Here is a 19,377-nt window from a genome sequence, read left to right as displayed (position 1 = left end):
AAAGGTTATATTTAAAAATATATATATTAATAATAACAATAAATTATTGTTGTTTGGGGAAATTACTTTAAACCTTTCCCTACAATCTGTACTATCAAACTATTGTTGTTGTTTGAGTGAATTGATTCTGAATATCCTGATAATTTCTAACATACTGCACTCGATGGGATAATCTAGCTAGATAAACGGTGGGTTACATGGCATATTTCAGGAAATCCTGACCAATACAGCGCTGACCTTGGCTAGAATAGATACACATTTATGATTCCCTTGATTCTAATAATTGTAATTTAAGTACATAATATTCACAAAGAAATAGTAATGCTTACATTGGTTCGCAAAGTGCATATCGCATATAGCAACTGTATCCTCTGTGAAACTGTTTAAAACTGTTTAGTTATAAACGTTTCCGTGTTCCATGTAGCCCAGTCCTGCTGCCTGGTTGCTAGGCAACATGATACATCTTTGCGCAGCAGACGTGGGTTTGAAAGGTATGAGGCTGATAACATACATTTATTTTCAAATTACTTTTGTTGTTTGGTTTTCTTATGGTCTCTCAAAACAGCACCTTGTGTGAGAGAGAGAGCAATCTGATACCTTTTTAATTTAGCAGAAATTAGGTTACTCAGCTCTGGCTTGTTGTGTTGTGTTACTGCTGAAAAGGTACTAGCTACTATTAGCTAGCTAACGTTAAATTACTGTATTATAGCTATCTATATAAACGTTTGTTTACAATATTTATAGCTAGCCACCGTAGCTAACGTTAGCCAGTTAACCTAGCATAAATACATTATACACAGTTTGTGTTTATTTGTTATTGCAAAACAGCCACTCAACTCTACAAAGCTACGTACCTGGCAGGATTGTGATGACACTGAGACTCACTGTTTATCAATCAGAAAAACATTTGTCAAACCTACAACCACCGCCAGACAGTGGCATTGAATACAGCATTTGATATTGCACTGCCCTTCTCTCCACAGTAACAGTACAGGGTAGAGAGTCCGGGGATCCAGAGACATTAGCAGGATGAGCAGGCTATATGATACCGCAGAACCCAGTTTGGTGGACGAGGAGCTACTGCAGAAGGCAGTGGAGGAGCAAGGCCCTCAAGACCAGGCTGGGCAGATTGCCAAGGAGGAGGGCATGCAGTATGACGAAGTCTGCCAATTGCGCCTGGACTACAAGAGTAAGACATTTGACAGATGTTGATGTTCTTCATTCATTTCCATACTTTTTGGTACAGTCATGTCCATTGTCCACAGAGAGAAGGGCAATAGTTGCAGTGGAAATAGTTTTTATTCCTTACCTTGTCCGTATTTTTTATATTTTTGTCCATAGACATCCTGAAGATTGATCACCTGTGGCAGTTCACGTCTCTGACCAAGCTACAACTGGACAATAACATCATTGAGAAGATTGAAGGACTGGGGCGCCTCACTAATCTGAAATGGCTGGGTAAGAAAGCCGTCTCTCACAGACCCTGAATATGTTCCACATACAGTAAATGTTAGACAGATCATGTATGTGTTAAACTGTATATAGCTAGATCAAGATGACTATATTGTTTGTCACCAAAAGACAAGCCCTTCACTGTTACAAGGCTATTATGGCCTAGCTATCAATATTATCTTTCTCTCTATCTTCTCTTCTCCTCTAGATCTGTCCTTCAATAACATTGAGGGGATCGAGGGGTTGGATTCTCTGGTGAAGCTGGAAGACTTGAGTCTCTACAACAACAGAATCTCTGTCATTGAGAACATGGACACACTTCTAAACCTACACGTTCTCTCTATTGGGAACAACTTCCTGGCTCAGTTAGAAAATGTGAGTAACTTTCATACACTACATACATGTATTGTTTATGTTTCAAATTATGAATGTAAACTCTCAAATTGTATACTGTAGAATATTTGTGACAAAATATGTTATTTTCATTGCATGGGCTGGTATTGCATGTTTGCTGGACACTGTAGGAATTGCAATCAACCATATCCTCTGATTCCCAGGTAATCTACCTCAGAAAGTTCAAGAACCTGCGCACTCTCAACCTAGCTGGAAACCCCATCTGCAAAGAGGACCGCTACAAGATCTTTGTTGCTGCCTACCTTCCAGAGTTGGTTTACTTGGACTTCAGGCTATTGGATGAACAAACAGTGAGTGACGGAATAGGGTGAAATTGCCCCTTGACACTTATATTGGGTCAGTCTTGTAATCCCCCCACTAATGGTTAAGGTTAGGATCGGGGAGGGAAGCTGATCCTATTAGAAACACATCCCTGGCGTTAGAGCGACAGGCACAGGAGAACCAATGGGCTGACAAGGTTGTACAGTATATACATGTGCTTGTATCCACACCAACATACCATAAGTCTTACAAAAGAAGAGATTTATGCCTAGGCTCAGGGACATTCCTGTCCTGATGAATTAAAGCATTGATGTAAACGAGAGCATTACAAAACGGTTAGTCATGGATTACAAACGTTTCCCCTGGGAATCAGACAGCTGAATAAGCACCATACAAAAAGCAGAATCACAAAACTGCTGAACTGACAAACCTTTACACATCCCATCCATATTGTAACCACAGATTTAAAGAACAGTTCCAAAGGTCTAGTTTATACATTTTTCTTCAAGCTCTGCACTGGATATACCATTAGTTTGTATTAATACATGAATACCTTGCTTTTTTTTTACTCTACCAACCATTCGGGCAGGCATTGAACATTAAGTATTTCCTTATGTAGCGAGAGCAGGCGTTTGGAAAATACCAGTATGCCATTGAGGAGATGCGCCACAATGAGGCCCAGGAGAGAAGGGCGATGGATGCTAGGCAAGAGCAAGAGGACGAGCTGCAGTTGCACAGGGTAACCTATGAAAAACCTACATTCAGAGCAAAGCATACATACTATATCCATGTGTGCATTGAGCTTGAAATTATTGGGTAACTCTGCCATCTACTGTTGTGTGTGTGTGTGTGTGTCTTCCCTACTTACAGGATGCCTTTGTGGAGCTCTTGAATGGCCCATATCTGTTTGACAGCATGTACGCAGATGATGCAGAGGCAGCCAAGCTGGCCTACCTCCCCGGAGTGTCTGTACTACTAGAGACATATCCTTCTCCATACTCTGTTCTCTCAGTGTCAGTCTATTTGGAGCATGCCTTCTCCCTTTGACAACTGGCCCTTGATTTGATAGATGGCTAAAAGCAAAGGCAGGTGAAATAATAGTAGAATGATATATCTTGTTGTAAGATAGGGATTTCAAGGAGAGAAAAAAACAGGAAAATAACACAAGTCGATTATTCTACTGTTGCATCGAAGGCTCCTTCCTTGACTCTGTTCCTACATACAAGAGCCACCTGGTGGCGCTGTGTGTGCAGGTGTTTGAGATTGGCTTGGCACAGCGCGGCCGGAGGGAAGACGAGGTCAAGTCCTTCTTTGACTGTTCCAGAGAAGCCGTGGACGACAACCAGCAGAGAGCAGCACAGATCGCTGCAGACTTTGAGAAAGCCAGGAGACAGGTGCGTCATGGGACTGTAGCTTTTAAGGTCATGTCAAGAAGGGATGCCGCTAATATCAAAGTGATGTCAAAACCTGCATATCCGAGTAGCATCGGGGAGAATTTTTGCATTTTTGCTAACACTAATGCTTTTCCTAACCTTAACCTAATTCTCCTAACCTGCTACATTGATTCTCCTAACATGCTGCGTGGGTTCTCCTAACATGCTACGAAGAGTAACTTCTGATATTAGCGGCATTCCATCTAGTCAAAACCGGCTTTCACTTGCACTGACAGTGAAATGGTCCCGTTTGAGAGCATCAGTTCAGCGCAGACTGGCAGATTACAAATCTTAATTAGTAGAACAATTGGCAAGTCTAATTGGAAAATGTTGGCCACACAATTGGCAAGTCTAATTGGAAAATGTTTTAATTACAGTTCTTCCCTGCCCATGCAACCTTTATCAATATGTAAAGGTTTTTAAAAATCCCAAATTAGCAGTCCTACTCTGAGATGCTTTATAATAATAATAATAATAGATGTAATTTATTTTGCGCTTTTCATTATACAGATAATCTCAAAGATACTAAAAAACAATACAAAAGTACATGTAGTTCTTGGGCTGGACAATGGTCTTCAACAGAGGCTAAATATGAATATGGCCCATAGAATTCAACTGACTCCTATCGGCCCCATCTCTATGGAGGGATATAAGTGTCAAAATACATTTCATTTGAATTATTTTGGAACAAATATTACGTATTTAATGTATTTACATGCACTGAATATATTCTTGACAACACAGATAATGTAAGAGCCATGTTCTTTAGAGAGTTTGGCAATTGAGGTTTTCTGCATGATGTGCATTTGCATGACACTACAACATTCTATGGCAGCCATGGTAGTGCTGCATTAAAATAACATGTGGAATATAATGTCTAGAAGGAGCATTGTGATGTATTTACATGAAACTTTCCAATTCTATGGCAGCTATGTTAGCGCCCCATTAATATTACATGGGGAATATTTAAATAATGCTCTGTAACTGAATGTCTAGAATAAGAACAATGTTCAAAAATATTACTGAAATATATGGCTCTGGATAATGGTTTAACAAACTGCTGAAAAAAAACCTGATAGCAACAGTTTAACAAAAACTGTGCTATTTTTATCTTTTCAAATCCACTGTACATGAATCTTACAAATCACAAAAAAATCATGCAAATCACACATAAAAATGTTGTGTATTTCCACGTGGCCACACACCCAGGTGATGTCTGAGATACAGCAGGCCACAGACGCGTGTCTCCTGGAGGCCCAGCTGAACCACTGCAGCGAGGAGATCAACCAGCTCTGTGACAGCCTCATGACCCAGGAGCTGCAGCTCGTCGACCAGCTGGAGGTGTGTGTGTGTGTCTGTCTGTAGTTGTTAAAACTTATTGGTGACAGGGGGGCAGTATTGAGTAGCTTGAATGAATAAGGTGCCCAGAGTAAACTGCATGCTACTCTGTCCCAGATGCTAATAAATGCATAGTATTAGTAGTATTGGATAGAAAACATTCTGAAGTTTCTTAAACTGTTTGAATGATGTCTGTGAGTATAACAGAACTCATATGGCAGGCGAAAACCTGAGAAAAATCCAACCAGGAAGTGGGAAATCTGAGGTTTGTAGTTTTTCAACTCTTTGCCATTCCAATATACAGTGTAAATGGGCCTAAGGCTTCCACTAGATGTCAACAGTCTTTAAAACCTTGTTTGAGGCTTCTACTATGAAGGGGGAGAGAATGAGAGGGGATTGAGCCAGGTGTCTGGCTGAGTGGTACAGGCTCGTGACGTGAGGTCACGAGAGAGTTAGCTATCGTTCCATTGCTTTTCTACAGACATAGGAATTCTCCGGTTGGAACATTATTGAAGATTTATGATAAAATCATCCTAAAGATTGATTCTATACTTAGTTTGACATGTTCCTACGACCTGTAATATAACTTTTTTAACTTTTCGTCCGACGTTCGGCTGGACCTGAACGCGCGTTTGGATTTGTTTACCAAACGCCCTAACAAGAGAAGCTATTTGGACATAAATGATTAACTTTATATGAACAAATCAAACATTTATTGCGGAACTGTGATTCATGGCAGTGCATTCTGATGAAGATCATCAAAGGTAAGTGAATATTTATAATGCTATTTCTGACTAATGTTGACTACACAATATGGCGGATATCTTTTTGGCTGCTTTGTTGTTTGAACGCTGTACTCAGATTATTGCATGGTTTGCTTTTCCGTAAATTTTTTGTTAAAATCTGACACAGCGGTTGCATTAAGGAGAAGTATATCTCTAATTCCATGTATAACACTTGTATTTTCATCAACATTTATGATGAGTATTTCTGTAAATTGATGTGGCTCTCTGCAAAATCACTGCATGTTTTAGAACTACTGAACATAACGCGCCAATGTAAAATTACATTTTTTGATATAAATATGCACTTTAGCGAACAAAACATACATGTATTACATGTATGTGTAACATGAAGTCCTATGAGTGTCATCTGATGAAGATCATCAAAGGTTAGTGATTCATTCTATCTCTATCTGTGCTTTTTGTGACTCCTCTTTGGCTGGGAAAATGGCTGTTTTTCTGTGACTTGGTGGTGGCATAATCGTTTGTGGTGCTTTCGCTGTAAAGCCTTTTTGAAATCAGACACTGTGGCTGGATTAACAAGAATTTTATCTTTAAAATGGTGTAAAATACTTGTATGCTCGAGGAATTTTAATTTAGAGATTTTTGTTGTTTTGAATTTGGCGCACTGCACTTTCACTGGCTGTTGGCGAGGTGGGACGCTACCGTCCAACATATCCCAGAGTTAAGATCTACATTATTGGCCGCCCTTAAATCTGAACTGAATAACTTCTAAGAGGTTAGGAGTAGAGGTTTTTACGGATCCACCTTTACCAATCCAAGATACCCGATCTGGGACCCGATTAGGGGCGGATCCAGAATTCTAAATAATGTCATGGGTCTGGGTCGGATCTCATATGATTGTCTCGGGTCTCTGATATGTGTCCTTTTTTGTCATTTTTTAAAATTACATTTTTTACTTTGAGCCCTTTTACTCCCCAATTTCGTGATATCCAATTGGTGTTTACAGTCTTGTCCCATCGCTGCAACTCCCCTACAGACTCGGGAGAGACAAAGGTCGAGAGCTAGGCCGGCCAAACCTCCCCTAACCCAGACCACGCTCCCGGTCATGGTTGGCTGTGACACAGCCTGGGATCAAACCCGGGTCTGTAATGAAGCCTCAAGCACTGCGAAGCAGTGCCTTTAGAGAGCTGGGCCACTCGGGAGGCCTTGGGTCTGTGTCATTTTAACTGACTTGTCTGGAAGGACTCGTACAGAGCCGACCGTGACTGCTGCAGTAGTTATTGTTGGCCAATCATTGGTCATCAAAGCGTCAATAGGCTACAGTCATATAGGCTCTGTGTGTGGCAAAAGTTAGGAGATATGTAATCATTGGACGATGGACCTTAGAGTGAAACGCTTACTTACAGGCACTAACCAACAATGCAATTTAAAAATAAAATACATTTAAAAAAGGATGAGAAAGCGCATGCACTGCATCCTCAATTACCCTAGCTAGCTAATGTTAGCTAACTTAACTAGCTAGCTTCTCAAGGTTTGATGCAGTCAAAACAGGTACTGTGTAATCATATTGGATGATAAATAATCTAGCTATGGCAGCTATTTGTTTACTATAGTGCGTTTTGGCTTGTTGGTTGGTTGCTGTCTGTTGTCTCTCCCTCCCAGCTCCCTGTGTCACTCCCTCTCAGCGGCACCTTTCTCTTCCTCCTCTCGCGCTTTATCAGCTCCGGTTAATAAAGACGCTTAAAAAATGGGTCTCCATATTTAAAAAAATATATATATATATATATTTTTTAAGTATGCATATTGGGTACAGGTGAGAAAGCCCAAGGTCCATATCAGAACAGGTCCAACTTCTTTTGGCCCGTGAAGACCTGTAGTTAGGAGGCCCCATAATGCAGAAACTGTTAACCTAGGTGACCTCTGGGTGATCTCTCTGAGGCCAAGTGCCAATGTCTATAAATTCAGCCATCGGGAGTTTCAAATGATGGAGATGTCTAATATGCGACTCACTCCTGACCCAAGTGGTCTCGACAGCCTTGATTTATGTTGAGTCCAGGGGCCCGGAAAACAGATAAGCAAGAGTATTTATGCTTTACTGCCCTTGAGGTTGGCAGATTGCTACAAAGCTCTCAGAGGAACATGTCTGTCTCCCATATGCATACCGTAATTTCCGGACTATAAGCCGCTACTTTATTCCCACACTTTGAACCTCGCAGTTTATACAATGACGCGGCTAATTTATGGATTTTTCCCGCTTTCGCAAGATTCATGCCACCAAAAAACTGAGCACCATCACATAATGTGACGTAAATGGAGCGCGCTCAAACTTCCCATCATTCTGATTACGGTAGTCATTTTGTCACCCTCATCATGGCAAAGACACGGAGAAATGCATATGATGCAGCTTTCAAGTTGAAGGCGATCGATCTGGCTGTTGGAAAAGGAAATAGAGCTGCTGCATGGGAGCTTGGTCTTAATGAGTCGATTATAAGACTTTGTAAACAGCAGTGTGAGGAACTGACTCAGTGCAAAAAGACAACAAACCTTTCAGAGGGAAGAAAAGCAGATGGCCCAAAGTATTTGCAGCCACTCTACATCAGTGTAAATCGTGCATTTAAGGTGGCGCTCCGTGTTCAGTGGGAGGCTTGGATGACAAGTGGGGAGAAATCCTTCACTAAAGTCTGCCAGTGGGTCCTGACAGCGTGGAGCATTGTCAAAAAATCCACTATCATCAACGGGTTTCGAAAGGCTGGACCGCTGCGTGTTGAAGGGGCAGCATGAGCTCAGCAGGGTATTTGCCTCCGGATGAAAGTGAGGAGAGCGACAATGAAAACGATCCAAAATCGGATGAAGCAATTCTGAGGCTATTCAACTCCGACACCGAAGGAGATGACCTCAGTGGTTTCAGTGCACAGGAGGCTTGGTAGGCTACTGTTTTAATTTTTGTTACAAGCCGTGTTTCGTTAAAGCCTATTTATTTTTGTTACAAGCCGTGTTTTGTTTAAAGGCTGTGTAAAGTTCATTTGTTTCATGGTACCGGTAGGCACCTGCGGCTTATAGACATGTGCGGCTTATTTATGTTCAAAATACATATTTTTTTTATAATTCAGTGGGTGCGGTTTATATTCAGGTGCGCTTAATAGTCCAGCAATTACGGTATGTCTCTGTCTGTCTGTCTATTAAACCTTTAAATATAGAAGTCATTCACCTTATCTTTGGGTACAGCATTTTCCACACCTTGAGAAAATCAATTAGTGTGTGTGTGTGTGTGTGTGTGTGTGTGTGTGTGTGTGTGTGTGTGTGTGTGTGTGTGTGCGCACACAGTTGATGTATCAAATCAAATTTTATTTGTCACATACACATGGTTAGCAGATGTTAATGCGAGTGTAGCAAAATGCTTGTGCTTCTAGTTCCGACAATGCAGTAATAACCAACAAGTGATCTAACTAACAATTCCAAAACTACTGTCTTATACACACAAGTGTAGGGGGATAAAGAATATGTACATAAAGATATATGAATGAGTGATGGTACAGAGCGGCATAGGCAAGATACAGTAGATGGTATCGAGTACAGTATATACATATGAGATGAGTATGTAAACAAAGTGGCATAGTTAAAGTGGCTTGTGGTACATGTATTACATAAAGATGCAGTAGATGATATAGAGTACCGGTACAGTATATACGTATACATATGAGATGAATAATGAAGGGAACATTATATTAGGTAGCATTGTTTAAAATGGCTAGTGATATATTTTACATAATTTCCCATCATCCCATTATTAAAGTGGCTGGAGTTGAGTTAGTGTGTTGGCAGCAGCCACTCAATGTTAGTGGTGGCTGTTTAACAGTCTGATGGCCTTGAGATAGAAGCTGTTTTTCAGTCTCTCGGTCCCAGCTTTGATGCACCTGTACTGACCTCGCCTTCTGGATGATAGCGGGGTGAACAGGCAGTGGTTCGGGTGGTTGATGTCCTTGATGATCTTTATGGCCTTTCTGTAACATCGGGTGGTGTAGGTGTCCTGGAGGGCAGGTAGTTTGCCCCCGGTGATGCGTTGTGCAGACCTCACTACCCTCTGGAGAGCCTTGCGGTTGTGGGCGGAGCAGTTGCCGTACCAGGCGGTGATACAGCCCGCCAGGATGCTCTCGATTGTGCATCTGTAGTGACAAGCCGAATTTCTTCAGCCTCCTGAGGTTGAAGAGGCGCTGCTGCGCCTTCTTCACGATGCTCTCTGTGTGGGTGGACCAATTCAGTTTGTCTGTGATGTGTATTTATTTTTCTTTTTTTATTTCACCTTTATTTAACCAGGTAGGCTAGTCGAGAACAAGTTCTCATTTGCAACTGCGACCTGGCCAAGATAAAGCATAGCAGTGTGAACAGACAACACAGAGTTACACATGGAGTAAACAATTAACAAGTCAATAACACAGTAGAAAAAAAGGGGAGTCTATATACAATGTGTGCAAAACGCATGAGGAGGTAGGTGAATAATTACAATATTGCAGATTAACACTGGAGTGATAAATGATCAGATGATCATGTACAGGTAGAGATATTGGTGTGCAAAAGAGCAGAAAAGTAAATAAATAAAAACTGTGGGGATGATGTAGGTGAAAATGGGTGGGCTATTTACCAATAGACTATGTACAGCTGCAGCGATCGGTTAGCTGCTCAGATAGCTGATGTTTGAAGTTGGTGAGGGAGATAAAAGTCTCCAACTTCAGCGATTTTTGCAATTCGTTCCAATCACAGGCAGCAGAGTACTGGAACAAAAGGCGGCCGGCCGAATGAGGTGTTGGCTTTAGGGATGATCAGTGAGATACACCTGCTGGAGCGCGTGATACGGATGGGTGTTGCCATCGTGACCAGTGAACTGAGATAAGGCGGAGCTTTACCTAGCATGGCCTTGTCGAACATGGAGCCAGTGGGTCTGGCGACGAATATGTAGCGAGGGCCAGCCGACTAGAGCATACAAGTCGCAGTGGTGGGTAGTATAAGGTGCTTTAGTAACAAAACGGATGGCACTGTGATAAACTGCATCCAGTTTGCTGAGTATAGTGTTGGAAGCAATTTTGTAGATGACATCGCCGGAATCGAGGATCGGTAGGATAGTCAGTTTTACTAGGGTAAGCTTGGCAGCGTGAGTGAAGGAGGCTTTGTTGCGGAATAGAAAGCCGACTCTTGATTTGATTTTCGATTGGAGATGTTTGATATGAGTCTGGAAGGAGAGTTTGCAGTCTAGCCAGACACCTAGGTACTTATAGGTGTCTACATATTCAAGGTCGGAACCATCCAGGGTGGTGATGCTAGTCGGGCATGCGGGTGCAGGCAGCGATCGGTTGAAAAGCATGCATTTGGTTTTACTAGCGTTTAAGAGCAGTTGGAGGCCACTGAAGGAGTGTTGTATGGCATTGAAGCTCGTTTGGAGGTTTGATAGCACAGTGTCCAATGACGGGCCGAAAGGATATAGAATGGTGTCGTCTACGTAGAGGTGGATCAGGCAATTACTTTGAACTCTCAAAGTAATTGGTGAACCAGGCAAGGCAGTCATCCGAAAAACCGAGGCTACTGAGTCTGCCGATAAGAATATGGTGATTGACAGAGTCGAAAGCCTTGGCAAGATCGATGAAGACGACTGCACAGTACTGTCTTTTATTGATGGCGGTTATGTGGCTGAGGTGCACCCGTGACTGGCTCGGAAACCAGATTGCATAGCGGAGAAGGTACGGTGGGATTCGAGATGGTCAGTGACCTGTTTGTTGACTTGGCTTTCGAAGACCTTAGATAGGCAGGGCAGAATGGATATAGGTCTGTAACAGTTTGGGTCCAGGGTGTCTCCCCCTTTGAAGAGGGGGATGACTGCAGCAGCTTTCCAATCCTTGGGGATCTCAGACGATATGAGAGGTTGAACAGGCTGGTAATAGGGGTTGCGACAATGGCGGCGGATAGTTTCAGAAATAGAGGGTCCAGATTGTCAAGCCCAGCTGATTTATACGGGTCCAGGTTTTGCAGCTCTTTCAGAACATCTGCTATCTGGATTTGGGTAAAGGAGAACCTGGAGAGGCTTGGGCGAGGAGCTGCAGTGGGGGGCGGAGCTGTTGGCCGAGGTAGGAGTAGCCAGGCGGAAGGCATGGCCAGCCGTTGAGAAATGCTTGTTGAAGTTTTCGATAATCATGGATTTATCGGTGGTGACCGTGTTCCCTAGCCTCAGTGCAGTGGGCAGCTGGGAGGAGGTGCTCTTGTTCTCCATGGACTTCACAGTGTCCCAGAACTTTTTGGAGTTGGAGCTACAGGATGCAAACTTCTGCCTGAAGAAGCTGGCCTTAGCTTTCCTGACTGACTGCGTGTATTGGTTCCTGACTTCCCTGAACAGTTGCATATTCCGGGGACTATTCGATGCTATTGCAGTCCGCCACAGGATGTTTTTGTGCTGGTCGAGGGCAGTCAGGTCTGGAGTGAACCAAGGGCTGTATCTGTTCTTAGTTCTGCATTTTTTGAACGGAGCATGCTTATCTAAAATGGTGAGGAAGTTACTCTTAAAGAATGACCAGGCATCCTCAACTGACGGGATGAGGTCAATGTCCTTCCAGGATACCCGGGCCAGGTCGATTAGAAAGGCCTGCTCACAGAAGTGTTTTAGGGAGCGTTTGACAGTGATGAGGGGTGGTCGTTTGACTGCGGCACCGTAGCGGATACAGGCAATGAGGCAGTGATCGCTGAGATCCTGGTTGAAGACAGCGGAGGTGTATTTGGAGGGCCAGTTGGTCAGGATGACGTCTATGAGGGTGCCCTTGCTTACAGAGTTAGGGTTGTACCTGGTGGGTTCCTTGATGATTTGTGTGAGATTGAGGGCATCTAGCTTAGATTGTAGGACTGCCGGGGTGTTAAGCATATCCCAGTTTAGGTCGCCTAACAGAACAAACTCTGAAGCTAGATGGGGGGCAATGAATTCACAAATGGTGTCCAGGGCACAGCTGGGAGCTGAGGGGGGTCGGTAGCAGGCAGCAACAGTGAGATACTTATTTCTGGAGAGAGTAATTTTCAGAATTAGTAGTTCGAACTGTTTGGGTATGGACCTGGAAAGTATGACATTACTTTGCAGGCCATCTCTGCAGTAGACTGCAACTCCTCCCCCTTTGGCAGTTCTATCTTGACGGACGATGTTATAGTTGGGTATGGAAATCTCTGAATTTTTGGTGGCCTTCCTGAGCCAGGATTCAGACACGGCAAGGACATCAGGGTTAGCAGAGTGTGCTAAAGCAGTGAGTAAAACAAACTTAGGGAGGAGGCTTCTGATGTTGACATGCATGAAACCAAGGCTTTTTCGATCACAGAAGTCAACAAATGAGGGTGCCTGGGGACATGCAGGGCCTGGGTTTACCTCCACATCACCCGCGGAACAGAGAAGGAGTAGTATGAGGGTGCGGCTAAAGGCTATCAAAACTGGTCGCCTCGAGCGTTGGGGACAGAGAATAAGAGGAGCAGGTTTCTGGGCATGATAGAATATATTCAGGGCATAATGCGCAGACAGGGGTATGGTGGGGTGCGGGTACAGCGGAGGTAAGCCCAGGCACTGGGTGATGATGAGAGAGGTTGTATCTCTGGACATGCTGGTTGTAATGGGTGAGGTCACCGCATATGTGGGAGGTGGGACAAAGGAGGTATCAGGGGTATGAGGAGTGGGACTAGGGGCTCCATTGTGAACTAAAACAATGAGCAACAGTATACAAGGCATATTGATATTTGAGAGAGACATACAGCGAGGCATACAGTAATCACAGGTGTTGAATTGGGAAAGCTAGCTAGAACAGTAGGTGAGACAACAACTTCAACTTACTACCCTCTCCACTACTGTTCCATCGATGTGGATAGGGGGTGTTCCCTCTGCTGTTTCCTGAAGTCCACAATCATCTCCTTAGTTTTGTTGACGTTGAGTGTGAGGTTATTTTCCTGAAACCACATTCCGTGGGCCCTCACCTCCTCCCTGTAGGCCGTCTCGTCGTTGTTGGTAATCAAGCCTACCACTGTTGTGTCGTCCACAAACTTGATAATTGAGTTGGAGGCATGCGTGGCCACACAGTCGTGGGTGAACAGGGAGTACAGGAGAGGGCTCAGAACGCACCCTTGTGGGGCCCCAGTTTTGAGGATTAGTGGGGTGGAGATGTTGTTGCCTACCCTCACCACCTGGGGGCGGTCCGTCAGGAAGTCCAGTTGCACAGGGCGGGGTCGAGACCCAGGGTCTCGAGCTTGATGACGAGATTGGAGGGTACTATGGTGTTAAATGCCGAGCTGTAGTCGATGAACAGCATTCTCACATAGGTATTCCTCTTGTCCAGATGGGTTAGGGCAGTGTGGTTGAGATTGCATCGTCTGTGGACCTATTTGGGCGGTAAGTAAATTGTAGTGGGTCTAGGGTGTCAGGTAGGGTGGAGGTGATATGGTCCTTGACTAGTCTCTCAAAGCACTTCATGATGACGGAAGTGAGTGCTAGTCGTTTAGCTCAGTTACCTTATCTTTCTTGGGAACAGGAACAATGGTGGCCCTCTTGAAGCATGTGGGAACAGCAGACTGGGGTAAGGATTGATTGAATATGTCCGTAAACACACCAGCCAGCTGGTCTGCGCATGCTCTGAGGGCGCGGCTGGGGATGCCGTCTGGGCCTGCAGCCTTGCGAGGGTTAACACGTTTAAATGTTTTACTCACCTCGGCTGCAGTGAAGGAGAGGCCGCATGTTTTGGTTGCGGGCCGTGTCAGTGGCACTGTATTGTCCTCAAAGCGGGCAAAAAAGTTATTTAGTCTGCCTGGGAGCAAGACATCCTGGTCCGTGACAGGGCTGGTTTTCTTTTTGTAATCCGTGATTGACTGTAGACCCTGCCACATACCTCTTGTGTCTGAGCCGTTGAATTGAGATTCTACTTTGTCTCTATACTGACGCTTAGCTTGTTTGATTGCCTTGCGGAGGGAATAGCTACACTGTTTGTATTCGGTCATATTTCCGGTCACCTTGCCCTGATTAAAAGCAGTGGTTCGTGCTTTCAGTTTCACGCGAATGCTGCCATCAATCCACGGTTTCTGGTTTGGGAATGTTTTAAATCGTTGCTATGGGAACGACATCTTCAACGCACGTTCTAATGAACTCGCACACCGAATCAGCGTATTCGTCAATGTTGTTGTCTGACACAATACGAAACATATCCCAGTCCACGTGATGGAAGCAGTCTTGGAGTGTGGAATCAGATTGGTCGGACCAGCGTTGGACAGACCTCAGCGTGGGAGCTTCTTGTTTTAGTTTCTGTCTGTAGGCAGGGATCAACAAAATGGAGTCGTGGTCAGCTTTTCCAAAAGGAGGGCGGGGCAGGGCCTTATATGCGTCGCAGAAGTTAGAATAGCTATGATCCAAGGTTTTGCCAGCCCTGGTTGCGCAATCGATATGCTGATACAATTTAGGGAGTCTTGTTTTCAGATTAGCCTTGTTAAAATACCCAGCTACAATGAATGCAGCCTCAGGATGTATGGATTCCTGTTTGCAAAGAGTCAAATAAAGTTTGTTCAGAGCCATCGACGTGTCTGCTTGGGGGGGGATATATACGGCTGTGATTATAATTATAGTATATTATAGTACACGTGCAAGAGTTCATATGGAAACTCTCATTTATAGAAGAATGTTTGGAGTGGTTAATTAATACATGGTTAATTAATACATTTTTATTTTCCATTTGATATCAAAACACACATTTCAATTTGAGATACGTTATTCATATGTCAATAACTATTCTCCTTTTTTTTCTATAGGACATAATCAAAGATTTTGAGAGGAACATTTCAGACATGGTTGCCGGATTCATTGAAGTTGTTCAAGGAATATATCCTTTTCTACCTTAGGTATTTATTTCAATATAACTAATATAACTAAACGTTGCATGTGTATTATAATGGTGTTGCAGTGCACTGCAGTTATTCAAATCATGTCTGTATGTACCAAGCGTCTCAGAGTTAAAGTGCTGATTTAGGATCAATTTTCCAATTAATAAGATGACATGGACAGGGAGGACCTGATCCTAGATCAGCACTCCTCCTCTGACACGCTTGATATACAGTGTACAGTGTCAGACAAAGTCTCCTTGACACAGACCCACTTTCGCCCAGTGCCGAGACTTAGAGAACCACCATCACGAGAAGCTACTGGAAATCGCTGTGGCAACCCTGGAGCGAGTGGCCAAGAATGAGCTGGAGGAGGATATGCCAGATGATGTCCGAATGGTCAGTGTCAGAAAGTCCCTGTGTCTACAGCAAATCCTACAGGCCATGGTCAAAAGTAGTGTACTATATGTGAAATAGGTGGCTATTTGAGACGCAGTCTAAATAGTGTTTCCCTACCCCTCTCTCAACCCTGTCTCTTATCTCCACAAACATTTTCAAATATTGTCAAAGACTCCAGCAACTCAAGTCATAGACTGTTCTCTCTGCTACCGCACGGCAAACTGTACCAGAGTGCCAAGTCTGGGATCAAAGGGCTCCTACCCCCAAGCCATTAGACTGCTAAATAGTTAACTAAATAGCTACTTGGACTATCTGCATTGACCCTTTTTGCACTAACTCTTTTTGACTCTATGCACACACACTGGACTCTACCCACACACTCACACATACTTACACTGATACTCCAACACAGACAGCGCTTTCAGACCGTATTCAGAAGTATTCAGACCGTTTGACTCTTTCCACGTTTTCTTATGTTACAGCCTTATTCTAAAATTGATTAAATTATTTTTTCCCCCCTCATCAATCTACACACAATATTCCATAATGACAAAGCAAAAACAGGTTTTTAGACAGATCCTCTCAAGCTCTGTCAGGTTGGATGGGGAGCGTCGCTGCACAGCTATTTTCAGGTCTTTCCAGAGATGTTTGATCGGGTTCAAGTCCGGGCTCTGGCTGGGCCACTCAAGGACATTCAGAGACTTGTCCCGAAGCCACTCCTGCGTTGTCTTGGCTGTGTACTTAGGGTCGTTGTCCTGTTGAAAGGTGAGCCTTCTCCCCAGTCTGAGGTCCTTAGCGCACTGGAGCAGGTTTTCATCAAGGATCTCTCTATACTTTGCTCCGTTCATCTTTTCCTCGATCCTGACTAGTCTACCAGTCCTTTCCTCTGAAAAACATCCCCACAGCATGATGCTGCCACCATCATGTTTCACTGTAGGGATGGTGCCAGGTTTCCTCCAGACGTGACGCTTGGCTTTCAGGTCAAAAAGTTCCTGTTTCTCATGGTCTGAGAGTCCTTTAGGTGCCTTTTGGCAAACTCCAAGTGGGCTGTCATGTGCCTTTTACTGAGGAGTGGCTTCCGTCTGGCCTCTTTACCATAAAGGCCTGATTGATGGAGTGCTGCAGAGATGGTTGTCCTTCTGGAAGCTTCTCCCATCTCCACAGAGGAACTCTGGAGCTCTGCCAGAGTGACCATCGGGTTCTTGGTCACCTCCCTGACCAAGGCCCTTCTCCCCTGATTGCTCAGTTTGTCCAGGCGGCCAGCTCTAGGAAGAGTCTTGGTCTAGGAAGAGTCTTCCAAATTTCTTCCATTTAAAAATGATGGAGGCCGCTCTGTTCTTGGGGACCTTCAATGCTGCCAACATTTTTTGGTACGCACCCCAGATCTGTGCCTCGACAAAATCCTGTCTCTGAGCTCTACGGACAAGTCCTTCGACCTCATGGCTTGGTTTTTGCTGTGACATGCACTGTCAACTGTGGGACCTTATATAGACAGGTATGTGCCTTTCCAAATCAAGTCCAATCAATTGAATTTACCACAGGTGGACTCCGATCAAGTTGAAGAAACATCTCAAGGATGATCAGTGAAAACAGGATGTACCTGAGGTCAATTTCGAGTCTCATATTAAAGGTTTTGAATACTTACGTAAATCGGTATTTCTGTGTTTTATTTTTTATACATTTGCTAAATGTTTGCTTTGTCATTATGGGGTATTGTGTGTAGATTGATGAGGATTTTTTATTTACTTAATCCATTTCAGAATAAGGCTAACATAACAAAATATGGATAAAGTCAAGGGGTCTGAATACTTTCCGAATGCACTTCCACACTCACTTGCACATAACACTTCCACACACGCGCACATTTGCCACACACACACTTCCACACTCATCATATTGTATTCTGCATTGTTGGGAAGCATTTCACTGTCATTTACGAAGCATGTGACAATTAAAATTTGATTTAATATTGTATGTGTACATGCTCATCCATATTGCACTCAAACACACTGCACACAGTCCAACTGTATTCTGTTCTTACTGCTTTTTCTTACTGTCACTGCTATCTATTGAAACTACAGATCTGCTATCTTAATTTAATCAGTCTGTTGTCACAGACAATATACCGGTGCAGCAGAAAATGCATATTGTAGTGTATTCAAGGTTTAAAAAGTCTTCTAAAGTTTAATTGCCCTAACAAAAAAAAAGTCAACCAAAACAAAAAAATGTATATTCATTATAATCCACATAATTAAATATTTCCTGTTGTCTTGTTGTGAGAAGCAGGGTCAAATTAAGATCTTTAGCACCTCAGCAGCACTTTCCCCAGTGGCACTCAGCAGTATTTTGATCCCACTGGTGCCATGGTGAAGTTTCCCCTCGATACAGAATTTGGATCAGCTTTCCCTCCCTCAATCCTAACCTTGCCCATTATGTTGAGAATGAAAAACTGACTCAAGATCAGTGTCTTGGGGTAATTTCTGCCTGCATCATTCATCTGTGTTACGCCGTGTCTGTCTGTCCCCCCATGCAGCTGTTTGTAGACAAGGACACAGTGATCAATGCAGTCAGCGCCTCCCACGACACCCACCTGCTGAAGATCGACAACCGTGAGGACGAGCTGATGACGCGCTGCAACAGCTGGATGAGTGCTCTGATGAAATCGGTAGGCAGGGGAATGCATGGAAATAGGATGACATAGATTGTATTTCTATGCGGAATGAGTTGAAATAGGATGACATACATTGTATTTCTATGGGGAAGGCAAGGCATTGCCACAAACACTCAGTATGACAGTTTACAGTTTTCCACCATGAAGAATACCTTTTCATTTGTTGTTGTTTTGTCTCTTATTCGCCTGTCAATGCAGGTACAAGATGAAGAGGTGAAGCGGAATCGCAAGCGCATCTCAGAGATTCACAACTACATTGACTACGTTAGGGATCAGCTGGATGAGATGCAACATGAGCACCATTGATTAAGAAGAGGGGAAAGGAAATATAGCAGAAGAAACCATCCTAACACAGATTCAATCCTCATAGACAAGCCTCAGGCATACAGCAAATGCCCTTATTTTCATACTTACTTATTTCCATGAACCTGGATTATAAGAACATTGAATTGTGTCAAAATGAAGTTCATTATTTTAATGAATCCTCAGTGTTATTTCCCTTGTGTTCATTTCCAGAAACAGGCAGAAATGTTTGTCTATTCCTAACTGGTTCATATTTCAACTCTCTAGGACAACTCTGCCATCTACTGGGTGTGTTTTCTGTGCGCGTGCGTGCGAGATACACAAACCATGCATAACCATCAACACCCAACCAAAACCATTCAACTAAACATGTTGTTATGTTTAGATTATAATCGTTGTATTCTATAATACATTTCAGAACGAATAGAAAGTAGGGTCCAAATATATACGTTTTCAACCTTAGTACAAAACTGTAAGAACGCTGATCATTCAT

General features: G+C 43.4%; 2 protein-coding genes across 2 annotated transcripts in view; one reads left to right on the top strand and one right to left on the bottom strand.

Moving 5' to 3' along the window:
* LOC118371191 (TOM1-like protein 2) overlaps positions 1-441 on the bottom strand; it is a 46,263-nt gene extending 45,822 nt beyond the window's left edge. Inside the window, exon 1 of the mRNA XM_052513470.1 lies at positions 330-441. The gene's annotated coding sequence lies outside the window, so the exon portion shown is untranslated. The remainder of the gene's footprint in view (positions 1-329) is intronic.
* Positions 431-19,063, top strand: drc3 (dynein regulatory complex subunit 3). The gene is made up of 13 exons (XM_052513474.1): positions 431-491; positions 984-1,189; positions 1,342-1,458; positions 1,661-1,827; positions 2,010-2,156; positions 2,747-2,866; positions 2,998-3,113; positions 3,350-3,521; positions 4,770-4,901; positions 15,443-15,513; positions 15,787-15,910; positions 18,444-18,575; positions 18,780-19,063. The coding sequence occupies exons 2-13, from the start codon at positions 1,030-1,032 to the stop codon at positions 18,885-18,887; spliced, it is 1,566 nt and encodes a 521-aa protein (XP_052369434.1). The 5' UTR covers positions 431-491; positions 984-1,029; the 3' UTR covers positions 18,888-19,063.
* Positions 19,064-19,377: the final 314 nt, after the last annotated feature.

This window comes from Oncorhynchus keta, unplaced genomic scaffold (assembly GCF_023373465.1).
Source record: "Oncorhynchus keta strain PuntledgeMale-10-30-2019 unplaced genomic scaffold, Oket_V2 Un_scaffold_12020_pilon_pilon, whole genome shotgun sequence".
NCBI lineage: Eukaryota > Metazoa > Chordata > Actinopteri > Salmoniformes > Salmonidae > Oncorhynchus > Oncorhynchus keta.
Note: the sequence above shows the minus strand (reverse complement) of the source record. Positions and strands in the feature narration are given on the sequence as shown.

What these genes read in the sequence shown, in the direction of transcription:
- drc3 (XM_052513474.1), top strand. Translation starts at nt 1,030, where the DNA reads ATGAGCAGGCTATATGATACCGCAGAACCCAGTTTGGTGGACGAGGAG. An exon ending in AGCTCGTCGACCAGCTGGAG is followed by an intron (nt 4,902 to 15,442) that starts GTGTGTGTGTGT and finishes TTTTTTCTATAG; the next exon opens with GACATAATCAAAGATTTTGA. An exon ending in TGAGTGCTCTGATGAAATCG is followed by an intron (nt 18,576 to 18,779) that starts GTAGGCAGGGGA and finishes CTGTCAATGCAG; the next exon opens with GTACAAGATGAAGAGGTGAA.